This window comes from Achroia grisella, unplaced genomic scaffold, assembly GCF_030625045.1.
Source record: "Achroia grisella isolate CSIRO2021 unplaced genomic scaffold, CSIRO_AGI_Agris_v1 utg768, whole genome shotgun sequence".
Classification (NCBI taxonomy): Eukaryota; Metazoa; Arthropoda; class Insecta; order Lepidoptera; family Pyralidae; genus Achroia; species Achroia grisella.
The window spans coordinates 249,729-272,955 of record NW_026713015.1 but is presented as its reverse complement, the minus strand read 5'-3'; the positions used below and the strand labels follow the sequence as shown (position 1 = coordinate 272,955).

The following is a 23,227-nucleotide window of genomic DNA, read 5'->3' as shown; positions in this document are numbered from 1 at the left end:
GCTAATGTTTGTATTAGTTGATTCAATAATTAAAACTTACACTATAAATTCATATGAAAAAATACGAGCAATTTTAGAAAATTACAACGTTTTAAAAATGGCGCGAATCATTTTCAAATAAAATTTAAAACAAATAGACGTACTATCTTAACGTGAATTTTTATGTATTTTTTAATGTTTCCTTAAACGTTATGATTGTAAATTCTTTATAGTTTTTATTGATTTCCAAATTTATCCTAAAATGTAATTAAAAATTACTTGCAACATAACAAAAATGGCGCGAATTATTTTCAAATAAAATTTAAAACAAATAGCCGTTCTATATTCACTTGAATTTTTATGTAATAATAATAATTATTATTATTTATTTATTTACCAAAATTGTTTCATATATCTACAATAGCACTGATTCCTGCATTGTATGTATTTTTTAATGTTTCCTTGAACGTTCTCTATGGTTAATGTTGTATTTTCAATCATCATAAGTTCTCTGTGGTTAATGCTTAATTTCTCGATGGTTTTTATTGATTTCAAAATTAGAACCCGCCAAATAGTGTATGAATGTATTGAATATAACACATTTAATATAACTACGCTAGTATTTGCACATGTTTCTTAGGAGGGTCGCGTGGCTCTTTCAGTACATAAGACGTCGTACGCCTAAGGGAGCCCACGGAATCTGTGGAAAAGTGCCATAGATAAGAAATACCATTCTAATAATAAAAATACATTAAAATAAAAAAATATATAGATATATAGTGTATTGGTAATGTAGTGTAGTGGTAGCAGGTGGTAGTGTTGGTGGTAAACTGTAGTGGTAGTGTGGGTGGTACTTACTGTAGTGGCAGTGTGGGTGGTACTCACTGTAGTGGTAGTATGGGTGGCACTCACTGTAGTTGTGATGTGGGTGGTACTACCTATAGTGACAGTGTGGGTGGTACTACCTGTAGTGGTGATGTGGGTGGTACTACCTGTAGTGGCAGTGTGGGTTGTAGTGAGTGTAGTGGCAGTGTGGGTGGTAGTGAGTGTAGCAGTGTGGGTGGTACTCACTGTAGTGGTGATGTGGGTGATACTATCTGTAGTAACAGTGTGGGTGGTACTGCAGTGTGTGGGTGGTAGTGAGTGTAGCAGTGTGGGTGGTACTCACTGTAGTGGTGGGTGATACTATCTGTAGTAACAGTGTGGGTGGTACTGCCTGTAGTGGCAGTGTGGGTGGTAGTGAGTGTAGCAGTGTGGGTGGTACTCACTGTAGTGGCGATGTGGGTGGTACTACCTGTAGTGACAGTGTGGGTGGTACTACCTGTAGTGGCAGTGTGGGTTGTAGTGAGTGTAGTGGCAGTGTGGGTGGTAGTGAGTGTAGCAGTGTGGGTGGTACTCACTGTAGTGGTGATGTGGGTGGTACTACCTGTAGTGGCAGTGTGGGTTGTAGTGAGTGTAGTGGCAGTGTGGGTGGTAGTGAGTGTAGCAGTGTGGGTGGTACTCACTGTAGTGGTGGCAGCGCCGGAAGGAGTGGTGCGAGCAGCGCGCGCGGGCGGGCGAGGAGGGCGCGGAGCCGCCGCGCCGCGACTGTCGCTACGACCAGCGCAGCTCCTTCAGCTCCACGCTGCTGTTCGGAGTCTCCTGCGCAGTACACGTACGTACCAATATACGAACTGCTAAACTAACTGATCTTTTCTTGACTATAAAAAACCTTATTCTATACAAGAGAGAGAGAACTATTAAAAGGATGACATAATAATCTTTATATATAAAACTTTCATCCCCTATTTTATTTTACCCCCTTAAGGGTAATTTTTTTATAAACTTAGATGGCCTATTTATTTTTATTTAATCAACAGCCTCAAAAATAAGTTTCAAGCTTCTAGATTCAACAATGACGAATTAAAATAAAAAAAATGACTCCCTAATTTATTTAACCCCACGATTACGATTTAAGGGTAATATTTTTAAAAACTTTGTATGTCATATTTAATTAGCAGACTCAAAAATAAGTTTCAATCTTCTAGCTTCAAAAATCACGATTGTTCCATTCAATCTTTCATCCCCATTTTCAACTCCTTACAACCCTTTTTTCGCATTAAAAAGTAGCCTATGTCCTTTCTCAGGGTCTAGACTATCTCGTCATAGTCGTAGAATACTGTCGGATCTGACAAATATTAAACTTTACAGGTTTCAAATATCAGTGTTGGTTTTTTTGACATAACTATTTTAATTCTAAATTTATAATTATGAAAATTGGCATACAATTAAAAAATAGGGATTGTGTTAAAATGAAATAAAAATAACAACTTATAATTATACAGTTTTCCAGAAAAATCACATGCTTCATTTTACGTCGGAGTCAACACAGTCGCATAGTATTATCCGACATTGTTCGTCGGAAAGTTTCGTTTCGAAGAATGACGCATGTTACTTTCCGATTATGTTCTATGGACTTACTGAGTAATATTTTGGCGGATGTGTTATTTATCATATTCTATTTTGACCATAAGTAAGTAGGTTATGGTTGGTATGTAAATAGGTAGGTTGGGGTAGGTAAGGTATCTTAAATAAAACACAGACTATTTAGTCTGGTCATTGGACTATTTTTAATCAATATAATAAACATTAAGCTTAAATTATGTAATTATCAATAGAATTATTATTAAGAAAACTATAATGTTGAAGTCATTTGTCCTGATTACTTCTTTTTTGGTTAATAACTAATCTAAAACTTAATCACTAATTATTTATTAAGAAAACTCTAATATCACAATAATTTTTATTAGTATTTAAATAGTGTTGTAACGACATTAATTAAAATGAATAAATCTTAAAAATCATAAATTCTGAAATCAAAATAGAAACTAAGTAACTAGAAAAGTCATTTAATCAAAAAGTATATAACAATTCTATTGGACTATTATTCAGCACTTCATTGAATCCTCGTCAGAAAGTTTTCCGTTAGGTAAACTTCTCAAATAGTTATGGTATTTGACAGGTATTATTAAGGAATCGTAAAGACAATAAGATCCTTATATTTATCATTACTGATAGGAATTGTGTCCCGCCTAAGCTTTTTGTATGATTGGAGTATTTTAATTTCTAGTCTCCTTTCAAAGTACGATGGTCATGTAATCATCAGATAAAGCATATTTGTACCGTTTTATTGAAGTCCTATCAACACAAACCTTTTATGCCTGTCAAATTTACTTTATTGTTAGCTGTTCTTTAAAATCAAACACTAACGAATTTACATGACTTCACAATAATCACCTGTTACTTTATCCCAACATACAAACTTCTTTAGTAGTCATAAACGCAACTGATTCATTGGCCCCACGTTTGATAACACTTTCATCCCACATATTGCAATGACAGTTTTGGCTTTTATACAATACACTCATTTACCCATAAGGACGCGACAAAACCTTTTAGAAATCAATATGTAGCACAAACGATGCGTCCGGTAGAAATAATCGCGTCATTTTTATCATTATGTTTTAAGGTTCTAGATACTTTTTTTGCTATTTAAATGGTTTGCGAACTATTCTCTAAGGTCTTCAGACGGATTTTGTGTTTCTTTAAAACTGTGACACTGATCATGTATTTAGGTAGATGGAAACTCAAATTAAATTAGATTAACTATGTCTCTGTACTATCTAAGCCTAGAAGCTGTATTTAAATAATTATTTATTAAGTTCAAGCCATTCTTTGTATAAATTGAACATCCGAGCGATGCTCAAGTCACCATCTAAATCTTTTGGACGCTGCTCTATTATAATAAGGCTATACTGATACAAATGATGTGTAGACCGACTTTACCATATCATCGTCAACAATCCGATTATGATTTTTATGTTTTCGGGATAATCGGTTGAGGGAAAGGTGACAGATCTGATATCAAGGTAGAGGTATTTAAAAGGGTTAAGGATGAGCTTATATATGTATTTATGTATATTTGCTTATATTTGTTTGAGCTTGTATTTTGTATTAGTGGGAAAAGACACCATGCTGGTTTTCTGACGGGAGTGAATCTGCGAGCATAAATATATATGAGGATGCATTTTGATACACGGTCATAAGAAGGATCTTTTCCAAGAACACAAGTAGGTGATTGGCATGTTTGGGTTCATATTATTTTGATTTTATGATTCTGTTTGTTCCGTGTACGTCATCTGAAAAGACGTCCACATAATTATCATTCATCTTTTCTATAATGTCGCATACTCCTGGGGGTAGTGGTGAAAAGCATTCTGAAAATATATGTAAAAAACATAAGTATATATTATTAATATAGCAGGTACATTTACTAAAAATCGTAAGACTATTCAGAATAAAATGATCAGAAAGTATAAAAAGTATAAAAATTACTGCTTTTTATTTTTACAGGCAAATTACTACTCAGGTTAGATTATTATTTTTATAGAAAAATATATTAAATATGTACGAATAATCATTTTTTTCAGTAGAAAAAAGTTGGAAGTGAATTTAGTTCTAAGAACAAAGTGGGATTGTCAGATACGACCGTTAGATAAAAAAGCGTGTCCGCAGTATATAGTCGGTTGTGATCACGCGTCACTATCATGTCCATAGAAAACTGTAGTATAGTTGCATACAACTTGAAAAGTCAAATTGTCAAATAATATAACACAAACTCAACAGAATATTGTATTACTAACACTAAGCAAATTATTTTATTGTAAATTAAATTTTAATTTGATTTATAATTTTCCATAGAAAAACGACGGATAGTCAGAACCGACGGTTTAATTATTTACTTTGTAAAAATTGAATAAATATAAGAATTAAATGATACCAAACTGTTAATACATAATTAATTAACTTACCTGAAGTCCCTGGTACATATTTCTCCTCATTAATGCACTCTTTATAGTATAATTTGTAATTTGTGCAATTTTGCTTGTTTCTTTCACAATTTTTAACATAAGATTTGAACATTGCGGTATAACTTTTAACATAGTATAAAAAACTAAGCAATAAATAATGAATGAATAGGCAAACAAAGATATAACTAGTGTAATTTTTTAAGAAAAATTTAATCCGCTGCAACTCGTCATCGAGTTCGACGAATAGTGGCGGTTATTGAAATCCGTCGGGAGTGGCAGGGGGCGGTGGGTAATCCCAGCGCGTCGTACAATTATACACTACCGTCATTTTACTATGAGCGCCATTCAAATCCGACAGTTTACCGACTGATTAACTTGAAATCTAAAATACATATAATTTTTTATTTTATGTAGTCATAATATTTAGATAATGTAGTATCCAAATATAGTAAAAAGTGAATTTCGTATTTTTTTCAAATATATATACCAATTTCATTTAAATAGGTTCAGTAGTTTTGGCGTGAAAGCGAAACAGACAGACAGAGTTACTTTCGCATTTATAGTATTAAGTAAGGACAGGAAGTAAGAATTTACGTGTCTATTAGGCATATAGAATTAAGAATAAATATCACATTTAAAATAAGTAATCATGTTCCTAAATAACAGTTATATGTAACGTGTAACTGAATCAAAACGAGAGTAAATTATGTTTGCTGCTATAATCCACTGAATATCGCCATCAGTATCACGTTGTTTCTCCGCGATGGACTCCTAAACTACTGAACCGATTGCGAATTTGGTTTGCACATTGTGTGCAATTTGATCCAACTTGAAAGATAGGAATAGAATAGAATAGAATAGAAAATCATTTATTCAAATAAACTTAATTTAAGCACTTTTGAATAGTCAACATTTTTTTAAATCTACCGCTTATTCGGAAAGCTGTCTCATCACAAGAAGAATAAGCAAGAAACTTGTGTGTTGCTCTTTTAAACATTCCTTGTAAGTTCACATTTTACAAGTCGAAACGTGTGAATACAAACTACCAACCAGCACTAATTTATTTAGGCTCAAATATAAAAACACAATAAGATTAAATCAGTAGTAGTGATAATATGATAGCTTACATCTCAATTTATAGTCGCAATATTATTGTATTCAAGAACCTTAGCCACAGCAACGCGGTCTGCTAGTAATATATAGACCTAAATATAATGACAGTGGTCCAACGGTTTAGTACACCGCCTTACTTCCGATTGTCGCAGGTTCGATTCCTCGTACGATGTATACATTCATATTCATGAATATGATTGCTAGTATCGGGGATGAATGGAAGAGATAACCATATTACGCCGACCCCAAATGAATGGGATAAGGATGAAGCAGATGATGATGATGACGATGATGGTCAGCTCAGTCTAGATGGCACTGTGTAATTGTTCTGAGTTATTATTATTGTTGTTGCAAACTATTTTTATACCTTTTTTTATTACTTATGTGTTTTTTATAATATTATATTGTTTTTATATGACATAAGTCAATTTAATACAAAAATATTCTTCAAATACAACGGTGCCGTTTTACTTTTGCTCGTCATCTTGGTCTCCATCCTTCACAATGGTTATTGTAACTCGTCTATCAGGTCTGTCAGAAGTAAATCTATCTAATAGATATGATTTTAGTCTGAGGATACCGCTAGGGGTTCGACCCACAGCTTAGTCTTATTCGTTTTCCCGTTTCCCGTATCTATTCCCGTTGGGATTGGACAGGGGTCTAAAAATACGTACCTCATATTTAGAGGGAGCGGGCGGCACGTGAGTGGTTGGTGAACATCTCGAGCATCCAGGTCTTAACACGGTCCTGGTTGAGGAACCGCCTCTCATCGCCGTCTTTAACTCCTGGGAACATAAACAAATAAATCATTGCAAATGGCAAATTTGGAGTTATTTTGTGGAAGTCCATCTTAATACTGCTACGCTAACCACCACGGCAATGTACCTATCCCGTCTACATTACGCCACTAAGGAACAGGATATTGTCGATTATATATGAACCAAGAGTAACCATTGAGGGCGACTCTGACTCTGACTACTCCATCAAAGATAAGTCGTGAAGTTATCTCACTATTACCGATACTACAGTGAAAGTACCAGGAGAACATGACTCGCAAGTAGGCTAGAGCCTACTCTTCTATTGGAGTAATGTGGTTCTTTATTCAAATATACCGAGCGAATTGTGGACATGTCAAGTGTTATGTTCACAACATCGACAGTTGATAATGACTCTGACTACTCCATCAAAGATAAGTCGTGAAGTTATCTCACTATTACCGATACTACAGTGAAAGTACCAGGAGAACATGACTCGCAAGTAGGCTACAGCCTACCGCCGTCTATTAGAGTAATGTGTTTTTCTTTATTCAAATATACCGAGCGAAGTATGGACATGTCAAGTGTTGCGTTCACAACATGGACAGTTGACGATGACTCTGACTACCCCATCAAAGATAACAGTCGTGAAGTTTTCTCACTATTACCGATACTACAGTGAAAGTACCAGGAGAACATGACTCGCATAAAGACTACCGCCGTCTACTGGAGTAATGTGGTTCTTTATTCAAATATACCGAGCGAAATGTGGACATGTCAAGTGTTGCGTTCACAACATGGACAGTTGACAATGACTCTGACTACTCCATCAAAGATAACAGTCGTGAAGTTATCTCACTATTACCGATACTACAGTGAAAGTACCAGGAGAACATGACTCGCAAGTAGGCTACAGCCTACCGCCGACTATTGAGTGATGAGTCATAAATATGATATCTTATTATATATTCTTTCTCTCTCTGTAAAAATAATAAAAAGCTATTTAAGAAGTAATCCCCCTAAGGCGTAAATAGCTTTTTATTATATATCTACTTAAAAAAATACAAATCCTTGGATTCGACATTCATATATATACAGTTCAGTACAGTTTATATATATATATATGACGTATATATATATGCTCGCTATAAAGTTCAAACTTGTATGGTGTGGTTGATAAAATGGCTGGCTTATCCATCATATTGAACGGGTGCTGCTTGTGGGAACTGGTCTGTCCAAGTTGCGAACTTTGATTAGATATTTTGTTTTTTTTTTCAATAGCATATGCTGGTGGTCACTCTATTCTCCCAAATTTGAATTTAAACGAATCTGTATTATTGTAAATATGTATAAAAATAAAAAAAAATACGAGCTGATTTTCTTGTCAGTTCTTCTCATTTCGAAATCACTTTGGATGTGACATATCAAAAGAGTCTGTAATAGACCTACATGAATAAAGATATTTTGAATTTGAATTTGAATTCTATGATATAGCAAGTACATAAAATAGCTCTGATTACTCCGATAACTGGTCATGACAGTTGCATGTGACCTTACCTGTCCCATCTCGCTACAAAGTGACTGTCGCCCATGTGAGGCATGCTTCTTGGTGTTCCAACAGAACTCCAATATGGCCACCATTATTGCTAAAGCCAAGCCACACAGCAGAGTCACGAACACTCCACCTTCATGCAATAAAGTATATTAGTAGTAGTAAGTTCATTTGCGGACAACGTTATAATTTATTTTTCATACTGCTTTCTTGATATATGATAGCGTAGCGGCTTTTGTATTGATTGCCGCATGCATCCTCATGTAAAGTGCGAATACTGTAACTACCATATAGTAATTTTTGTAGCTGTGACGTGGTCGAGTGGAATGAGTAGTCATGCTCACTAAAATGTCCAGACATGTGGCGGCGTGGTGGGCCGGGTCATTGGGCTCCCTAAAATATGGTCGAGCGCAGTGATGGCTGGCTCATCCGTCATACTCGTGAACGAGTGCTGCTTGTAGGGACTGGTCTGCTCTTATCACTACGACTGATTTAATCTTATTGTGTTTTTATATTTGAGCCTAAATAAATTAGTGCTGGTTGGTAGTTTGTATTCACACGTTTCGACTTGTAAAATGTGAACTTACAAGGATTATTTAAAAGAGCAACACACAAGTTATTATTATTCTTCTTGTGATGAGACAGCTTTCCGAATAAGCGGTAGATTTAAAAAAATGTTGACTATTCAAAAGTGCTCAAATTAAGTTTATCTGAATAAATGATTTTCTATTCTATTCTATTCTATATTATGTTCAGAAAGAGCAGTTTTTCTTATTGCGAGAAAAAATGGCCTTCAGATAAGTTCTTCACCTTTTGGACTAGTTTTCATTTCATACAGCAAAGTTGAAAGTGTAGCTGTATTCAACAGCATTAGTGCTGTAATGCTGTCCAAAAAAATAAGTAATAGCTGGAAAAATAATAACAATAACCCTGGACAATTTACACAGCGCCATCTAGTCCCAAGCTGTGCAGAGCTAGTGACTAGTTGCTATGACTAGAGCTAGACAACTGATATAAATACTTAAATATATATTTTTTATATACATACATCATTATCATTATCATTACATAGTCCAAATTAAGTCGCTGTCGCTGTCTGTCCGTCCATATGTTGCTTAAATCTTTAAAACTACGCAACGGATTTTGAAGCACTTTCTTTAATAGATAGAGTGATTCTAGAGGAAGGCTTATACTTTATATATATAATACATGTACACCCGAGCGGAGCCGGGGCGAGTAGCTAGTATATAATGAAAACACCGAGATTAGACAAATTTTTGTACCGTGCGAGGAATACAACCCACGACAGTCCATAACCCCATTGACAATCAATAGTAAACCATCGTCGTCTAATCCGCCTCAGACTTATCATCCTCCACTGGTGAGGCCGTCGCGGGCAATATAAAGCAATCAATAGTAAAGCGTCGTCTAATCCGCTAGACCGGTGAGGCCGTCGGGACAATATAAAGAAACAGCTTACCAATATTCTGCACCCCTAATGGATTCGCCTTGCTGTCCTTTCCGTCTCTATTACATACATCCCCTGTATTTTTCCACCACTTGTCGTACAGTATCTGTATAACCCCCTTCTCCTGAAGCTCTAGTATTGCCAGGGATATTTTGTCCCTCCAGGGACTACCTTTCCAGGTCGCGATGCCGTAACCCTGAAGAGATGTTAAATCTGATTAATCTTATAAACGCAAAAGTTTGTGAATATGAATGGATGTTTGTTACTCTTTCAGGCAAAAACTACTGAACGGATTTTGATGAAACTTTACAGTAATATAGCTTATACATCAGAATAACATATAGGCTATATTTTTGATTAAAATTAACACGGTAGAGGCCGCGGGTACGGCAGCTAGTCTATACATATAAATAAAATTGGAATATCTGTTTGTAATATTGAAATAACCGTTTCTTACTACATACATATGAATATAAATACCGTACGTACATCAAAATAACATTTGTTACAATTTTTGTCTGTCTGTCTGTTTGTTCCGGCTAATCTCTGAAATGGCTGGACCGATTTTGACGAGACTTTTTTTGGCAGGTAGCTGGTGTAATAAGGAGTAACTTAGGCTACTTTTATTAAAGAAAAATAAAGTTAAATTCCACGCCGACGAAGTCGCGGGTGCTATAGCTAGTGTTATATATAAGAGTTAGTTTAATGTGTACCTTTGAGTCCAGGAGACCTCCAATCTGCGTCAGATTACAGTCCCTCTGTACTCTATGATCCAGCATCGTGGACTCCATGAGGAAAGCGTAGTTCCCCATTAGTACCCTCTTCACGCCTTCCTCGTACGAGGGCACCAGCGCCGGTGGAGAGGTGGTCGACATATGCTGCCACATCTTCTTATATATGTCGATGTTTGAATCCTGTCGATTGGGGAATGGGATTCAAATAAAATTCTTTTTTCTTTCTCACAGAAAATCTCTTTTTAGAGATAAGCTCGCCCTTGTACATTACATTTATTCTGTATACTTTTTTTTATTATATGTTTGTGTGTACAATAAAGAATAAAGAAAAAGTCAAATTAAAAAATCATCTAGTAGGACATTTTAGCCGCTTATGAACGTAATTTTTTTTATATTATAATTTTTTCCCTACCCTCCAGTTCAGTATATAGATCCAATTGTGAAGAACTGGCCAGAAACTCAATTGAATTACTTAATTTTTCTAAAGCCATTTTATTTACAATGTATATTTATATAGATGTCTATGTCTAACATTAAATGAAAATCCAGTATTCTGAAGCGTAGTTTAGGCGGAAAAACTCGACAAACCGACGGACGCAGTTACTTTCGCTATTATAATATTACTAAGGTTGTATGAGCTTGTATTATGGGTGCTATACAACTGATATAAATACATACATATTGTACATAAAAAACACCCAGACCGATACAATCATAGTCATGAATACAAATATGTGCACCGTGCGAGGATCGAACCCGCCACGATCGGAAGCAAAGCGGTGTTCCAAACCGCTAGACCACCGAGACCGTCAAATACAATGACGCATCAAGATACTCGTGCGATAAATATATAAAAAACCACTTACTCTAAAAAATGTCATTGTGGATCCTCCATTGAGTGTTCCATACTGTACGCTGGTCTGAGCTGCTAAATCTGCCGCACTTTGTATTGGTAGTACGGTCCTTTCTACGGTCAGGAAAGCTGCTAAATTCGCAGTGTACGAGGACAGGATGATCAGAGTGAAGAACCACCAAATACCCCCAACTATCCTCGTTGAGGTTGCCTGCATGTAAAATTAAATTTACTATAATAATTTAGTGCAAATTGGTAGTTTGTATTCACATTTTAAGTTAATAAATTTATTAGGATTATAGCCACTAAATTCACAGTGTACGAGGATAGGATGATCAGAGTGAAGAACCACCAATTATGGGGTACAAATATTTGGTGGTAGTTGGGGAACTACCCTCGTTGAGGTTGCCTGCACGTAAAATTAAATTTACTATAATAATTTAGTGCAAATTGGCAGTTTGTATTCACATTTTAAGTTAATAAATTTATTAGGATTGTAGCTGCTAAATTCGCAGTGTACGAGGATAGGATGATCAGAGTGAAGAACCACCAAATACCCAAAATCCATAATATTCTCGTTGAAGTTGCCTGAATATGAAATTTAAATTTTTAATTATACTAGCTGTGCCTATTATTCATCTGCGTGGTATAGTGACTTTGACCAAATAACGAAACAATATTAATAGTCTATAATATCCAAAATAGTCAAAGAAAAAATCTATTTGTTCTAGCTACAAAAATAGCGATTTTCCATACAAACTTTAAACTTTTATCCCCTATTTTATTTTACAAATTAAGCGTAACATTTCTGTTAATTAACAGCCTAGAAATAAGATAAAAAAAAGCTTGAAGCTTCTAGTTTAAAAATGACGATACTTCCACATAACCTTTCATCTCCCCTTCAACCCCTTATAACTCTTTTTTCACATTAAAATAGTGTGTGTACTATGTGCTTTCTCAGGATCTAGGCTATCAGTGTATCAAATTTCATTTAAATCGGTTCAATAGTTTTTGCGTGAAATATTGGCAACGTGCGAGGAATCGAACCCACGACCATCGAATCTTTTATTATTATCAAAATGTGGACATATCAAGTGTTGCGTTCACAACATGGACAGTTGACAATGACTCTGACTACTCCTTCAAAGATATCAGTCGTGAAGTTATCTCACTATTACCGATACTACAGTGAAAGTACCAGGAGAACATGACTCGCAAGTAGCCTACAGCCTACCGAGTAATGTGATTTTTATTCAAGTATACCAAGCGACATGTGGACATGTCAAGTGTTGCGTTCGCAACAACGACAGTTGACAATGACTCTGACTACTCCATCAAAGGTAACAGTCGTGAAGTTATCTCACTATTACCGATACTACAGTGGAAGTACCAGGAGAACATGACTCACAAGTAGCCTACAGCCTACCGAGTAATGTGTTTTTTATTCAAGTATTATCAAAATGTGGACATGTCAAGTGTTGCATCCACAACATCGACAGTTGACAATGACTCTATGTCTACCACATCTGTTATAACAGTCGTAACGCTATATTATTGTTATAAACATTTAACTCTATAATAATTACCTTAGGATTAAGACCAGAGCCCTGTCTTAAGAATGTGCCAGTTATGAACCAAAATGAGTTGCAAACGCTGAACTGATTCGTGAGGAGCTTCGTCTCGTGTCCACACACGTGGGTACTGCTTGACCTGAAAACAGACAATAACAATTTTTATTTATTTTTACAATTAACAGCAACGCCAAAGTTTGTGAGTATGGATGTCTATTGACAACTGATATAAATACTTAGATACATAGTGTTAGGGTTCGCATGGATAATTTCGAGAAATCTGATATTTTATATTAAAAGAAGGTAGTTTCATTATTACTGGGTATCGTTAAACTTATATAACCCCCACTATATCTTCTCTGTATAAAAGGGAGGGTTTTTGTAGGCCGCGGCATTCGGTCTTTGAGCACAGGATGTGCTGGTTGTATTTTAATTGCTAAAGTGAATTGTGTTAGAGACATAGTTAAATTAATGTTATATAGATTTTATAAATACATATATAGTACATAGTTTTTAGTTTTTATAAATACATATATAATATATATAGAAAACACCCAGACCGATACAAACAATCATTTGACAACATTTACTTGAAAAGAATACGAGCTGACTTTCTTATCAGTTCTCATCTCGAATTCATTTCGAACTGACGGTAGATTTGACATATCATAAGAGTATGTAATAGACTATTATGAAATGAATAAAGATATTGTGAATTAGAATTTGAATCGCGAGAAACAAACCTGAGACCATCGGAAGTAAAGCGGTGTGCTACACCACTGAACCACCGAGGCCGTCTAAACTACATACTTACCATTCATAAGGCGAGAACCTGGCCATCACAAACAACGTGAAGGATACCAGGACGTACGCAGCCAAAACGTACAGCCATATCTCGATGGCCAGCGGATTGAGGAAGCTGAACAACCTCGTCGGCTGCGAAGTAGGCACCTGTACACGAGATAGCATATATTGAAGAAATTGCTTTCAACAATAAGGCCGCCATGTTGTATGTATTTTTTTTTTTGTGTATGATAATGGAATGGTGCACCCGCCTGCGCTAACGGTTTACGCTGGCGGGGCACCAGTGGAAGATGATAAGATGAGCATGAAGTCAGGTCAGTTAGCCCATCGTGACAAATTTACCAAGAATTCATCACGATGGTTTCCAGGGAGAACCACGTGGAGGTCGACCTAACATGGTACATTGCTAGCAATAGGAGTTACTAGCTCCCATTGCTAACAATCCCCTTCCCCCCTGTTGTATGTATTGCAGAAATTAGAAGTAATGTTAAGAAAAAAGGTATGTTCGAGTCAACTCAGTAGAGCGTAGCATAGTAAATGTTGAGTGGGGCATAATTTGTAAATCATAATTTTATTAAATAACATCATTACATAGTATAAAACAAACTCGCTGTCGCTGTCTGTCCCTATGTATGTTTAAATCTTTAAAACGCAACGGATTTTGAAGCGTTTTTTTTAATAGATAAAGTGATTCAAGAGGAAGTTTTATATATATAATACATACACCCGTACGGAGCCGGGGCGAGTAGCTAGTAACATATATGTAAGTAAATAAATTAAAATGTAAAGATATTCAAATTATTTATTTATAAACTCTTTATTGCACCAATAGAATTAATACATAAGAATTATACAGAAAAGAGATATGTAAGTACAAAAGGCGGTCTTATCGCTAGAAGCAATCTCTTCCAGACAACCTTTAGGTAGAGAAAATACAACAAAAGTGGTAGGTGGCGCATGAATAGAATGGAAGAATATATATATAAACGTAATAATAGGGATAGGATAATAATACCAATAAATATTAGAAGATAACACACATTATATATACTATATATAAAATATATACATACACAGAAATGCAAGTACAAAACAACAATATCATATGCAAAGAAACAAGACATAGCAAGAAGGAGTACAGGGAAATTTAAGTGGAGAGGTAATGGGATTTAACCGAGCTCTTAAAAATGGGTAGTGATTGTGCACTACGAATGGAGTAAAGTATAGAATTCCAAAGGCGAACAGCATGGACTGAGAAGAATTTACTGTAGAATGAGGAACTATGTGAAGGAGTTTTAAGGAGGTTTGATGCACTACGCAAGCCATGGTTTTGTGCCTCTCCGAGAAATGAAAATCTGTCTTTAAGATAGTTAGGAGTAACAGGATTAAAAAGAATAGAGTAAAGAAGAGAGTATATGCCAATTATGTATTACCTTAAACAATATCCCAATGCCGAGGTTCATGAACGGCTTCGTGAAGTCTATAACCGCTTCTCTAGCGTAGTTTATGGTCATAGATGCAACGGCTATGTCCGCCTTCTGGAAATAGAAAAAAAATGCAGGAGATGTTATGACGTAGGCATCCGCTAAGAAAGGATTTTGATTAATTCTACCCCCAAGGGGATGAAAGTTTGTATGAAACTTTGTCAATTTTAAACCGATCTGGCTGAGACTTTGTATGCATAAAGCTACTATGACGTAGGCATCCCCTAAGAAAGGATTTTGATAAATTCTACCCCTAAGGGGATAAATTAACGCGAGCGAAGCCGCGGACAAAAGCTAGTTAAATTATAAATAATTTAATAATAAAAAAATCTTAAAGCAACTTACCCTATCTACTAATTCCCTGACGATGCCATTCCACTGGCCAGTATCAGGGTCCCTGGCTCCATACATGTTATCTGGTACCAGACGAAGTTTGTAGTGGAAACCAGCTCTCGCTGCCACTTTAGCGAGGAGATCTATGCAGAAACCCTCGAATCGAGCGTTGCCTTGAAGATTCCACCCGTCTTTCACCATAACGTATGGTTTCTCCTAGAAGTAGTAAAAATTCAAAATATCTTTATTCCTGTAGGTCTATTACAGACTCTTATGATATGTCAAATCTACCGTCAGTTTAGAGAGATTTCGAGCTAAGAGGAACTGACAAGAAACTCGGCTCTTATTTTTTATCCTGTTTCTTCTCTTATCTTATCCTTTTTTTTTTAATAACAAGGGACAAACTAGCATGCGGCTCACCTGATGGTAAGTGATTACCGCCGCCCATGAGCACCCGCAACACACCCACACATGGTGAATTTATCACGATGTGCTAACTGACCTGACCTCATGTTCACCTTATCATCCTCCACTGATGCCCCGCCAGCGTAAACCGTTAGCGCAGGTGGGTGCACCATTTCATTATCATCCTCTAAAAAAAACACACCCACACACACACAAGGGAATTGCAAGTACGTTTACCTTTTAAAAAGGAATAAGCTCTTTTCTTGACGGTTTCAATATCGTATCGGTTCGGAAATACCATTGCTGGAAGGTGATTTCACAATGTGGTTGTGCGTGGCAAGAAGTTTCTAGAAAACCGCACACCGCATCCTTCTTCTCTTATCTTCCTTCTCTTACCCTCTTCCCCCTAAGTGCTTTCGAGTTAAACTACGAAATCGATTTAAATGAAATTTGGTGCACAGGTAGTTTAGACCCTGAATAAGGACATAGGCTACTTTTTAACACATCGTGGCAAATTCACCAGGAACTTGACATGGTTTCCAGGGGTAACAGTAATTCAATTGAGTTTCTTGCCAGTTCTTCTCAATTTACATCTATATAATCCGAACTGGACAGTATCATCAAAAATAAAATTATAATGTAAAAAGTCGCTTCGCTGACGTTCATATATGCTTAAAATTTCCTAAAACTGAATAAATGATTTTTTTAATTTGAATTTGAATTTGACATATTATAAAATCAAAGTCGCTATCGCTGTCTGTTTTTATATATGGATGAAATCTTTAAAACTACGCAAACGGATTTTGGCGGGGCACCTTTAAAAGATAAGTGATTCAAGAGGTCAGGTTAATATATTATAACATGTACACCCGAACAAATGCCAGGGCGAACCGCGTAGTTCAGTTACATTTTTTTTATGGATGAGTCCACATTACTAACATCTCGACGACCTCGGTGGTCTAGCGGTCAAGCACACCGCTTTACGGCCGATGGTCGCGGTTCGATTCACGGTCACGGCACAAACATTTGTATTCATGATGATTGTTTGTATCGGTCTGGGTGTTTTCTATGTATAATATGTATGTATTTACAAAAAAAATATATATATGTATAGGTATCAGTTATCTAGTACCCATAACACAAGCTCTAGCTAGCTTAACTTGGGTCTAGATGGCGCTGTGTGAATTGTCCTGAGATTAGTATTTATTAGTATTTATCTCCTTTTCCCCCAGTTACATATATTACTAAGCCGTAAAATAAATACCTCAACTGTAACGACGGTAAGGGTAACATTAGGAGGTGGATCTCTTCTGTACGCGGCCGGGTCGGTCACCTCCAGACCTTCGCCTGGTGTCCAGTGCCCGGAGAGTACTACTCCGCCATCTTCCCCCCCTGACAACCTCATCAGCTGCAGAGTGAAGTTGCTTCGTATCTCATTCTTAAACTCTATAGGACCTGTCAGGCCATGGGCTTTCACCTGGAAATAGAGTAGAATAGAAATAAGAAGAATCTTTATTCAACTAAACTTAACATAAACAGTTCTTGAATAGTCATATGTTTCTGTTATAGAAATAGAAATAATCTTTATTCAAATAAACTCATTATAAGCACTTTTGAATAGTCATATTTTTGATTCTACCACTCATTCGGAAGGCAGATTCATCACAAGAAGAACGAGCGAGAAACTTGTGTGCTGCTCTTTTTAATAATTCTACCACTAATTCAGAATGCTGTCTTATCTCAAGAAGAATAAGTTTAGATATAATTGTAAATGTTAAATAAAATTCAAATATCAATTTGTGCGCGTTGTTCTAAGTTAATAATTCTCATCTTGTCATCCTCCACTGGTGCCCCGCCAGCGTAAACCGTTAGCGCCGGCGGGTGCACCATTCCATTGTCATCCATAACAAAAATAATACACATATCCATGGGAAGTTTGAAGGAAAGAAAGGGAGTGTAATAAAAAGAAAAGTAGTACTAAAGGTAAAGGAAATGAGATTTTACTGACATTTTGAAATGTGTGTGTCATAAGTTAGAACTCGTCCCACATCTTGTCATACAATGTCACATTTGGTTGGATTCCTCCCCACTAGAAATTTACTTATGGGAAATAAGTAAATTCCTATTATTTTTACTTTTCGATCGCTCCCCCGTCCAATTCAAACGGGTATCGAAATTACAACGAACTGAGATTCGAATCCGTAGCGGTGCCCTCAGACTAAAGTCCTATCCGTCAGGCGGGAGTTGGGCTTCACCCGCTCCATAAGTCCTTCCTTTGGTTTGTAGTGCCATCTGCACTCGCCCCCTATCGTCCGGTGAAGCTGTAAAGGCCAGCTGCGGCCAAAAGTATTAGAGTAGTCCGAAAAAAATAATTACTTATACTTTAAAGCTAGCAAAAGATTGAACCATAAACTTACAGAATTAATGCTGTCCAGCAAGGTATTTCCTTGGGACCATGGCGCTTCGTTCTCGCAGGAGACGTTGGCCGATTGAAGACCTTCCGTGGAGGCTAGAGCCATAGCCAGGGTCTGTACTGCATCGTACAGTAAAGCTGGTTCAGTCTGGAATTATTATGTTCAATAATAATAATAATAAACTCTTTATTATTTAAACAGAAGAAACAATAAGAAAAAAAATAATAAAAAAAAACAGTAATAACAAAAGGCGGTCTCATCGCTATAAGCAATTTCTTACAGTCAATCTAGAATAGAGGACTTATTTATTTATTTCAATACTGTATCAATATCAATGTCCCGGCAAACGTTGTTTTGCCTTAAAATAAAAAAAAAAATTAGGGGTGGACTACCCCTAACATTTAGGGGGATGAAAAATAGATGTTGGCCGATTCTCATGAAATTTTGTGAGCGTATTGAGTAGGTCTGAGAATCGGCCAACATTTATTTTTCATCCCCCTAAATGTTAGGGGTAGTCCAACCCAAATTTTTTTTTATTTTAAGGCAAAACAACGTTTGCCGGGACAGCTAGTTTTATTATATATGTACATAGAATAGGTAGGTGGCACACATTTCACTATTTACTTACTAATACATATACATACATAAATTAGGTATAAATATATAAACATACATACAGGATTCCCAGAAGTCAACGTCAAGCTTTTGGGGGTAATCAGAAAAATAAAAAAAAGACATGTTAATTTTTTTTAACGTTATGAAGGTTTAAAAAAATTTAAAAAACGTGTAATGAACTTTCTTCCTGCAAAATATTAACTTTTTGTTTTTTTTGTACATGTTAAAAAACTTTGTAATTCACAATAAAAGTAAAAGTTAAATTTGTGTATTTTATTGAAATCGAAATAATTTCATCAACCAACTTAAACCATAAAAAAAATGTACGGCTACTATTTTAGCCAAAAAAGTTGACGACATTTAAAATGGTAAACATCAGTTTGTTATTGTTTAGGCATGAAAATTTTTTTATGTGCAATCACTAACTCTTTTGAACACCTGTATATATTCTACCTGGCATAAACATGATGATAAAATCTTTCATTTTTAAATGTATTGAATATATTTATAGAAATAGAAATAATCTTTATTCAAATAAACTCATTACAAGCATACTTAAAATACTCTCGCAATGACTCCCTGGAACCCATACCATAAATTGACTAGTTAGGTCCTAACGCCTTAACCATATAATAACATACATAACGGCGATTTCAATATACATTTATTGGGGAAAAGGCGATTGTTAGTAATGTGGATGCAGCAATTTACCATTTCAGGTTGGTACCATGGTACCCCCAGGAAACCGTGTTAAATTCCTGGCAGATTTGTCACAATGTGCTAACTAACCTGATCTCATACGGCCTTATTACAAAAAGATAAACCTGGTTTAGCACTAGTAATAAACCATTCACTAATGTATTCCTTATTACAAAATGAAGTTTATCTCTAAATCGTGATTCGTCTATGGTCTAAAGTTAGACCTGCGATGCCCCTAGTTTAACAGTGGTCTAAATGCAAAAAATCGAACTCCCATTTTAAAAATTGTATTTTAAGTTGTTGTTTTTCGAAAAATATTTTAACTAAATTAAAAATATATTTTAAAATTAGATTTTCAGCCTAATAGTACATTAACAAATATTATATATTAATGAAATAGTTATAATGAAGACATAGATAAATGGAAATAACACCATTTTTAGTTAATAAATTTTTATTTGAAGTAATATTATTTCTCCGTATAGATCTTTTCAGTTTTCTGGTAAAACGGAACGTAATTGTACATTAACAGACATGAGTATATATTGTATGTAATACATAATGAACGATTTTTCAAATTCAAATTCAAATTCAAAATATCTTTATTCATGTAGGTCTATTACAGACTCTTATGATATGTCAAATCTACCGTCAGTTCGGAATGATATCGAGATGAGAAGAACTGATAGTTTATTTTGTTTTATTTAACTGTAGTACTAAATAGTCCTCTGTTAGATCTGGATTCGTAATAATGTTAGGTTTATTTCAAGTATTAACATTAGGAATGGTTTAAACCTCGACCATTTAGACCACGTTTCGTCCGAGTTTTAACAGATTTTTTGTAATAAGACCAATAGTCATCTTATCCACCACTGGTGCCCCGCCAGCGTAAACCGTTACCGCAGGTGGGTGCACCATTCCGTTATCAACCATAAAAAACCTACCTTTATTTGTCCATCGCTGAGTATCGACGCCCCTATGGGATGGAACTTCTCCATCACTTGCAGCGCCTCCTTCACTTTATCAGACCCTCGGTCCACTAGTCTCCACCCGCTCATGTTTACTCTATTATAATAGAAATCTTCAAAGTCGAAGAGTTCCATATCCTGAAAATGCGTATTTTTCTTTAAATTACACTTTGAACAAAGTCGTCTACGTGTCAACTAGTTTTTATATAGAAATGAAGAAAAACGGAAATTCTATAATTATTATTGGCCATTTTTTTTAAATATTCATATTACTATTGTTTCTTATTTATTCTTCTTGTGATGAGACAGCTTTCCGAATGAGCGGAAGATTTAAGAATAAATTGTCGACTATTCAAAAGTGCTTAAATTAAGTGTATTTGAATAAATGATTTACTAATCTATTCTTGTCGACTATTCAAAAGTGCTTAAATTAAGTGTATTTGAATAAATGATTTACTAATCTATTCTTGTCGACTATTCAAAAGTGCTTAAATTAAGTGTATTTGAATAAATGATTTACTAATCTATTCTATTCTATACTAGCTGTCCCCGCAAACGTCCTTTCGCCATATAAATTAAAATCACTATTAACAAATAGGAGTTAGTCATAAAAGGGTGAAAATATTGGGTAGCATGTATTTTTAATGCCACATTATAAAAAAAATTGTCAAATAAAAATGTAAGGGGTGGACAACCCTTATCACTTAGGGGAGTGTCAATAGTAGGAACTCTCAGATCTACTGAATATGAATATAAAAATTCATAAAAATCGGTCAAGCCGTTTCGGTGGAGTATCGTAATTAACAATGTAATACGATATAAAAAAAAATATATATATACTTTATTTTATATAAACTATACATTTTTACGTTGTGTTACAGTTACAGTTGTGTCACATCTTGTCACACATTGTCATAATTGGTTGAATTCCTTCCCGCCATATAAAGTATGAATAAACAATATACTCGGCCTCTCACATTACAGTACAAGAAGGAAAGAGAAAGAAATACTCCCTCCGAGCGATCCCCCGTCCAATTCAAACGGTGATCGAAATTACGACGGCCTGATCCGAGATTCGAACCCCTAGCGGTGCCCTCAGACTAAAGTCGTATCCGTCAGGCGAGAGTTGGCCTTCAGCCGCTCCATAAGTCCTTCCTTTGGTTTGGAGTGCCATCTGCACTCGCCCCCTAACGTCCGGTGAAGCTGTAAAGGCCAGCTCCGGCCAACAGTATTAGAAGAGACCGAAAAAAAAAGAAAGAAATATAAGAGTACTTACAAATGAGGTAAATATATAGTGATAGTCTTCATTGTTCATTTGCAGCTGTAGGATCTGTAAAATTCAAAGTCTTTATTTGTAAAGGTCTTAGAATAAACTAGCTGTTCTCGCGACTTCGTTCGCGTGGAATATAACTTTATTTTTCTAAAATAAAAGAAAGTTTCTAAAATAAGAGTAGCCTAAGTTACTCTTTATTACACCAGCTACCTCCCAAAAAAAGTCCCATCAAAATCGGTCCAGCCATTTCAGAGATTAGCCGGAACAAATAGACAGACAGACAAAATTTGGTGTATGTACCGTATTTATATTCATATGCATGTAGTAAAAAACGGTTATTTCAATATTACAAACAGACACTCCAATTTTATTTATATATATAGATAATAAGTTTCACTGTTAAAAAGCACTTGACGTTTCAAGTGAAAGAGCACTTGATTCGTTTATTTACAAGTTAAATTCTTCCAACTCGAGTTGGCAGAATTCAACTCGAGTTAACTCGAATTATGCGCAACTCGAGTGAACTCGAGTTGACATATTTCAACTACGGGTATATAAAAAAAATACTCACAGCTCTAGCTAGTTGATGTATCTTCTTGGGATCTGTATCAACGACTATATGAACCACATCCTGAGCCTTTAGTTGCGTCAAAGCCCGTCTGTAATCATGTGGTCCATTACATCTGACTGCATACATGTTACGGCCATCTTTTGCTATATTTAATACGTTTAGTTCACCTGAAAAATAATACAGAGAAATTCAGTGAAAATGTAAACTATACCATGTGACAGTTTCATTAAGGTTTCTTTTCACTCTTGAAAGTTGCCGCGATTTACAAATTATGACTTAGTATTTCACCTGTACCGCATTCGTAATATATTGCATCATTACATATTATAAAATTATAAAATAAAGTTGCTGTCGCTGTCTATGTATGCTTAAATCTTTAAAACTACGCAACGGATTTTGAAGTTATTTTTTCTAATAGATAGGGTGATTCTAGAGGAAGGTTTACATATATATAATATACCCGTGCGAAGCCGTGGCGAGTAGCTAGTCATTAATAAATGTAGTAACTTAAATTTAACAACTGTTAAATGAAGCAATCGTTAAATGAAGCAACTGTCACCCGCACCATGCTACAGCGCACATAGTATGAAGTAACACTGTTTGTCAATCTGTAGTACTTTTATCAATCTGATAGTTATTTATAGACAAACAGTCCTTTTTGTCAATCTGATAGTTATAGACAAACAGTCCTTTTTGTCAATCTGATAGTTATAGACAAACAGTCCTTTTTGTCAATCTGATAGTTATAGACAAACAGTCTTTTTTGTCAATCTGATAGTTATTTAT

General features: G+C 35.5%; 1 protein-coding gene across 1 annotated transcript in view; it reads right to left on the bottom strand.

Moving 5' to 3' along the window:
• Positions 1 to 259: 259 nt before the first annotated feature.
• Positions 260 to 23,227, bottom strand: part of LOC131850410 (glutamate receptor ionotropic, kainate 2) — a 36,356-nt gene continuing 13,388 nt past the window's right edge. The window contains exons 6-21 of the mRNA XM_059200622.1: positions 22,442 to 22,608; positions 21,874 to 21,927; positions 20,574 to 20,735; positions 18,319 to 18,462; positions 17,166 to 17,378; positions 15,509 to 15,712; positions 15,113 to 15,217; positions 13,690 to 13,826; positions 12,891 to 13,014; positions 11,318 to 11,515; positions 10,431 to 10,631; positions 9,730 to 9,913; positions 8,255 to 8,382; positions 6,617 to 6,727; positions 1,485 to 1,620; positions 260 to 679 (exon numbers count right to left, since the gene is read on the bottom strand). Coding sequence (XP_059056605.1) covers positions 1,573 to 1,620; positions 6,617 to 6,727; positions 8,255 to 8,382; positions 9,730 to 9,913; positions 10,431 to 10,631; positions 11,318 to 11,515; positions 12,891 to 13,014; positions 13,690 to 13,826; positions 15,113 to 15,217; positions 15,509 to 15,712; positions 17,166 to 17,378; positions 18,319 to 18,462; positions 20,574 to 20,735; positions 21,874 to 21,927; positions 22,442 to 22,608 — 2,180 coding nt within the window. The 3' untranslated portion in view covers positions 260 to 679; positions 1,485 to 1,572. The remainder of the gene's footprint in view (positions 680 to 1,484; positions 1,621 to 6,616; positions 6,728 to 8,254; positions 8,383 to 9,729; positions 9,914 to 10,430; positions 10,632 to 11,317; positions 11,516 to 12,890; positions 13,015 to 13,689; positions 13,827 to 15,112; positions 15,218 to 15,508; positions 15,713 to 17,165; positions 17,379 to 18,318; positions 18,463 to 20,573; positions 20,736 to 21,873; positions 21,928 to 22,441; positions 22,609 to 23,227) is intronic.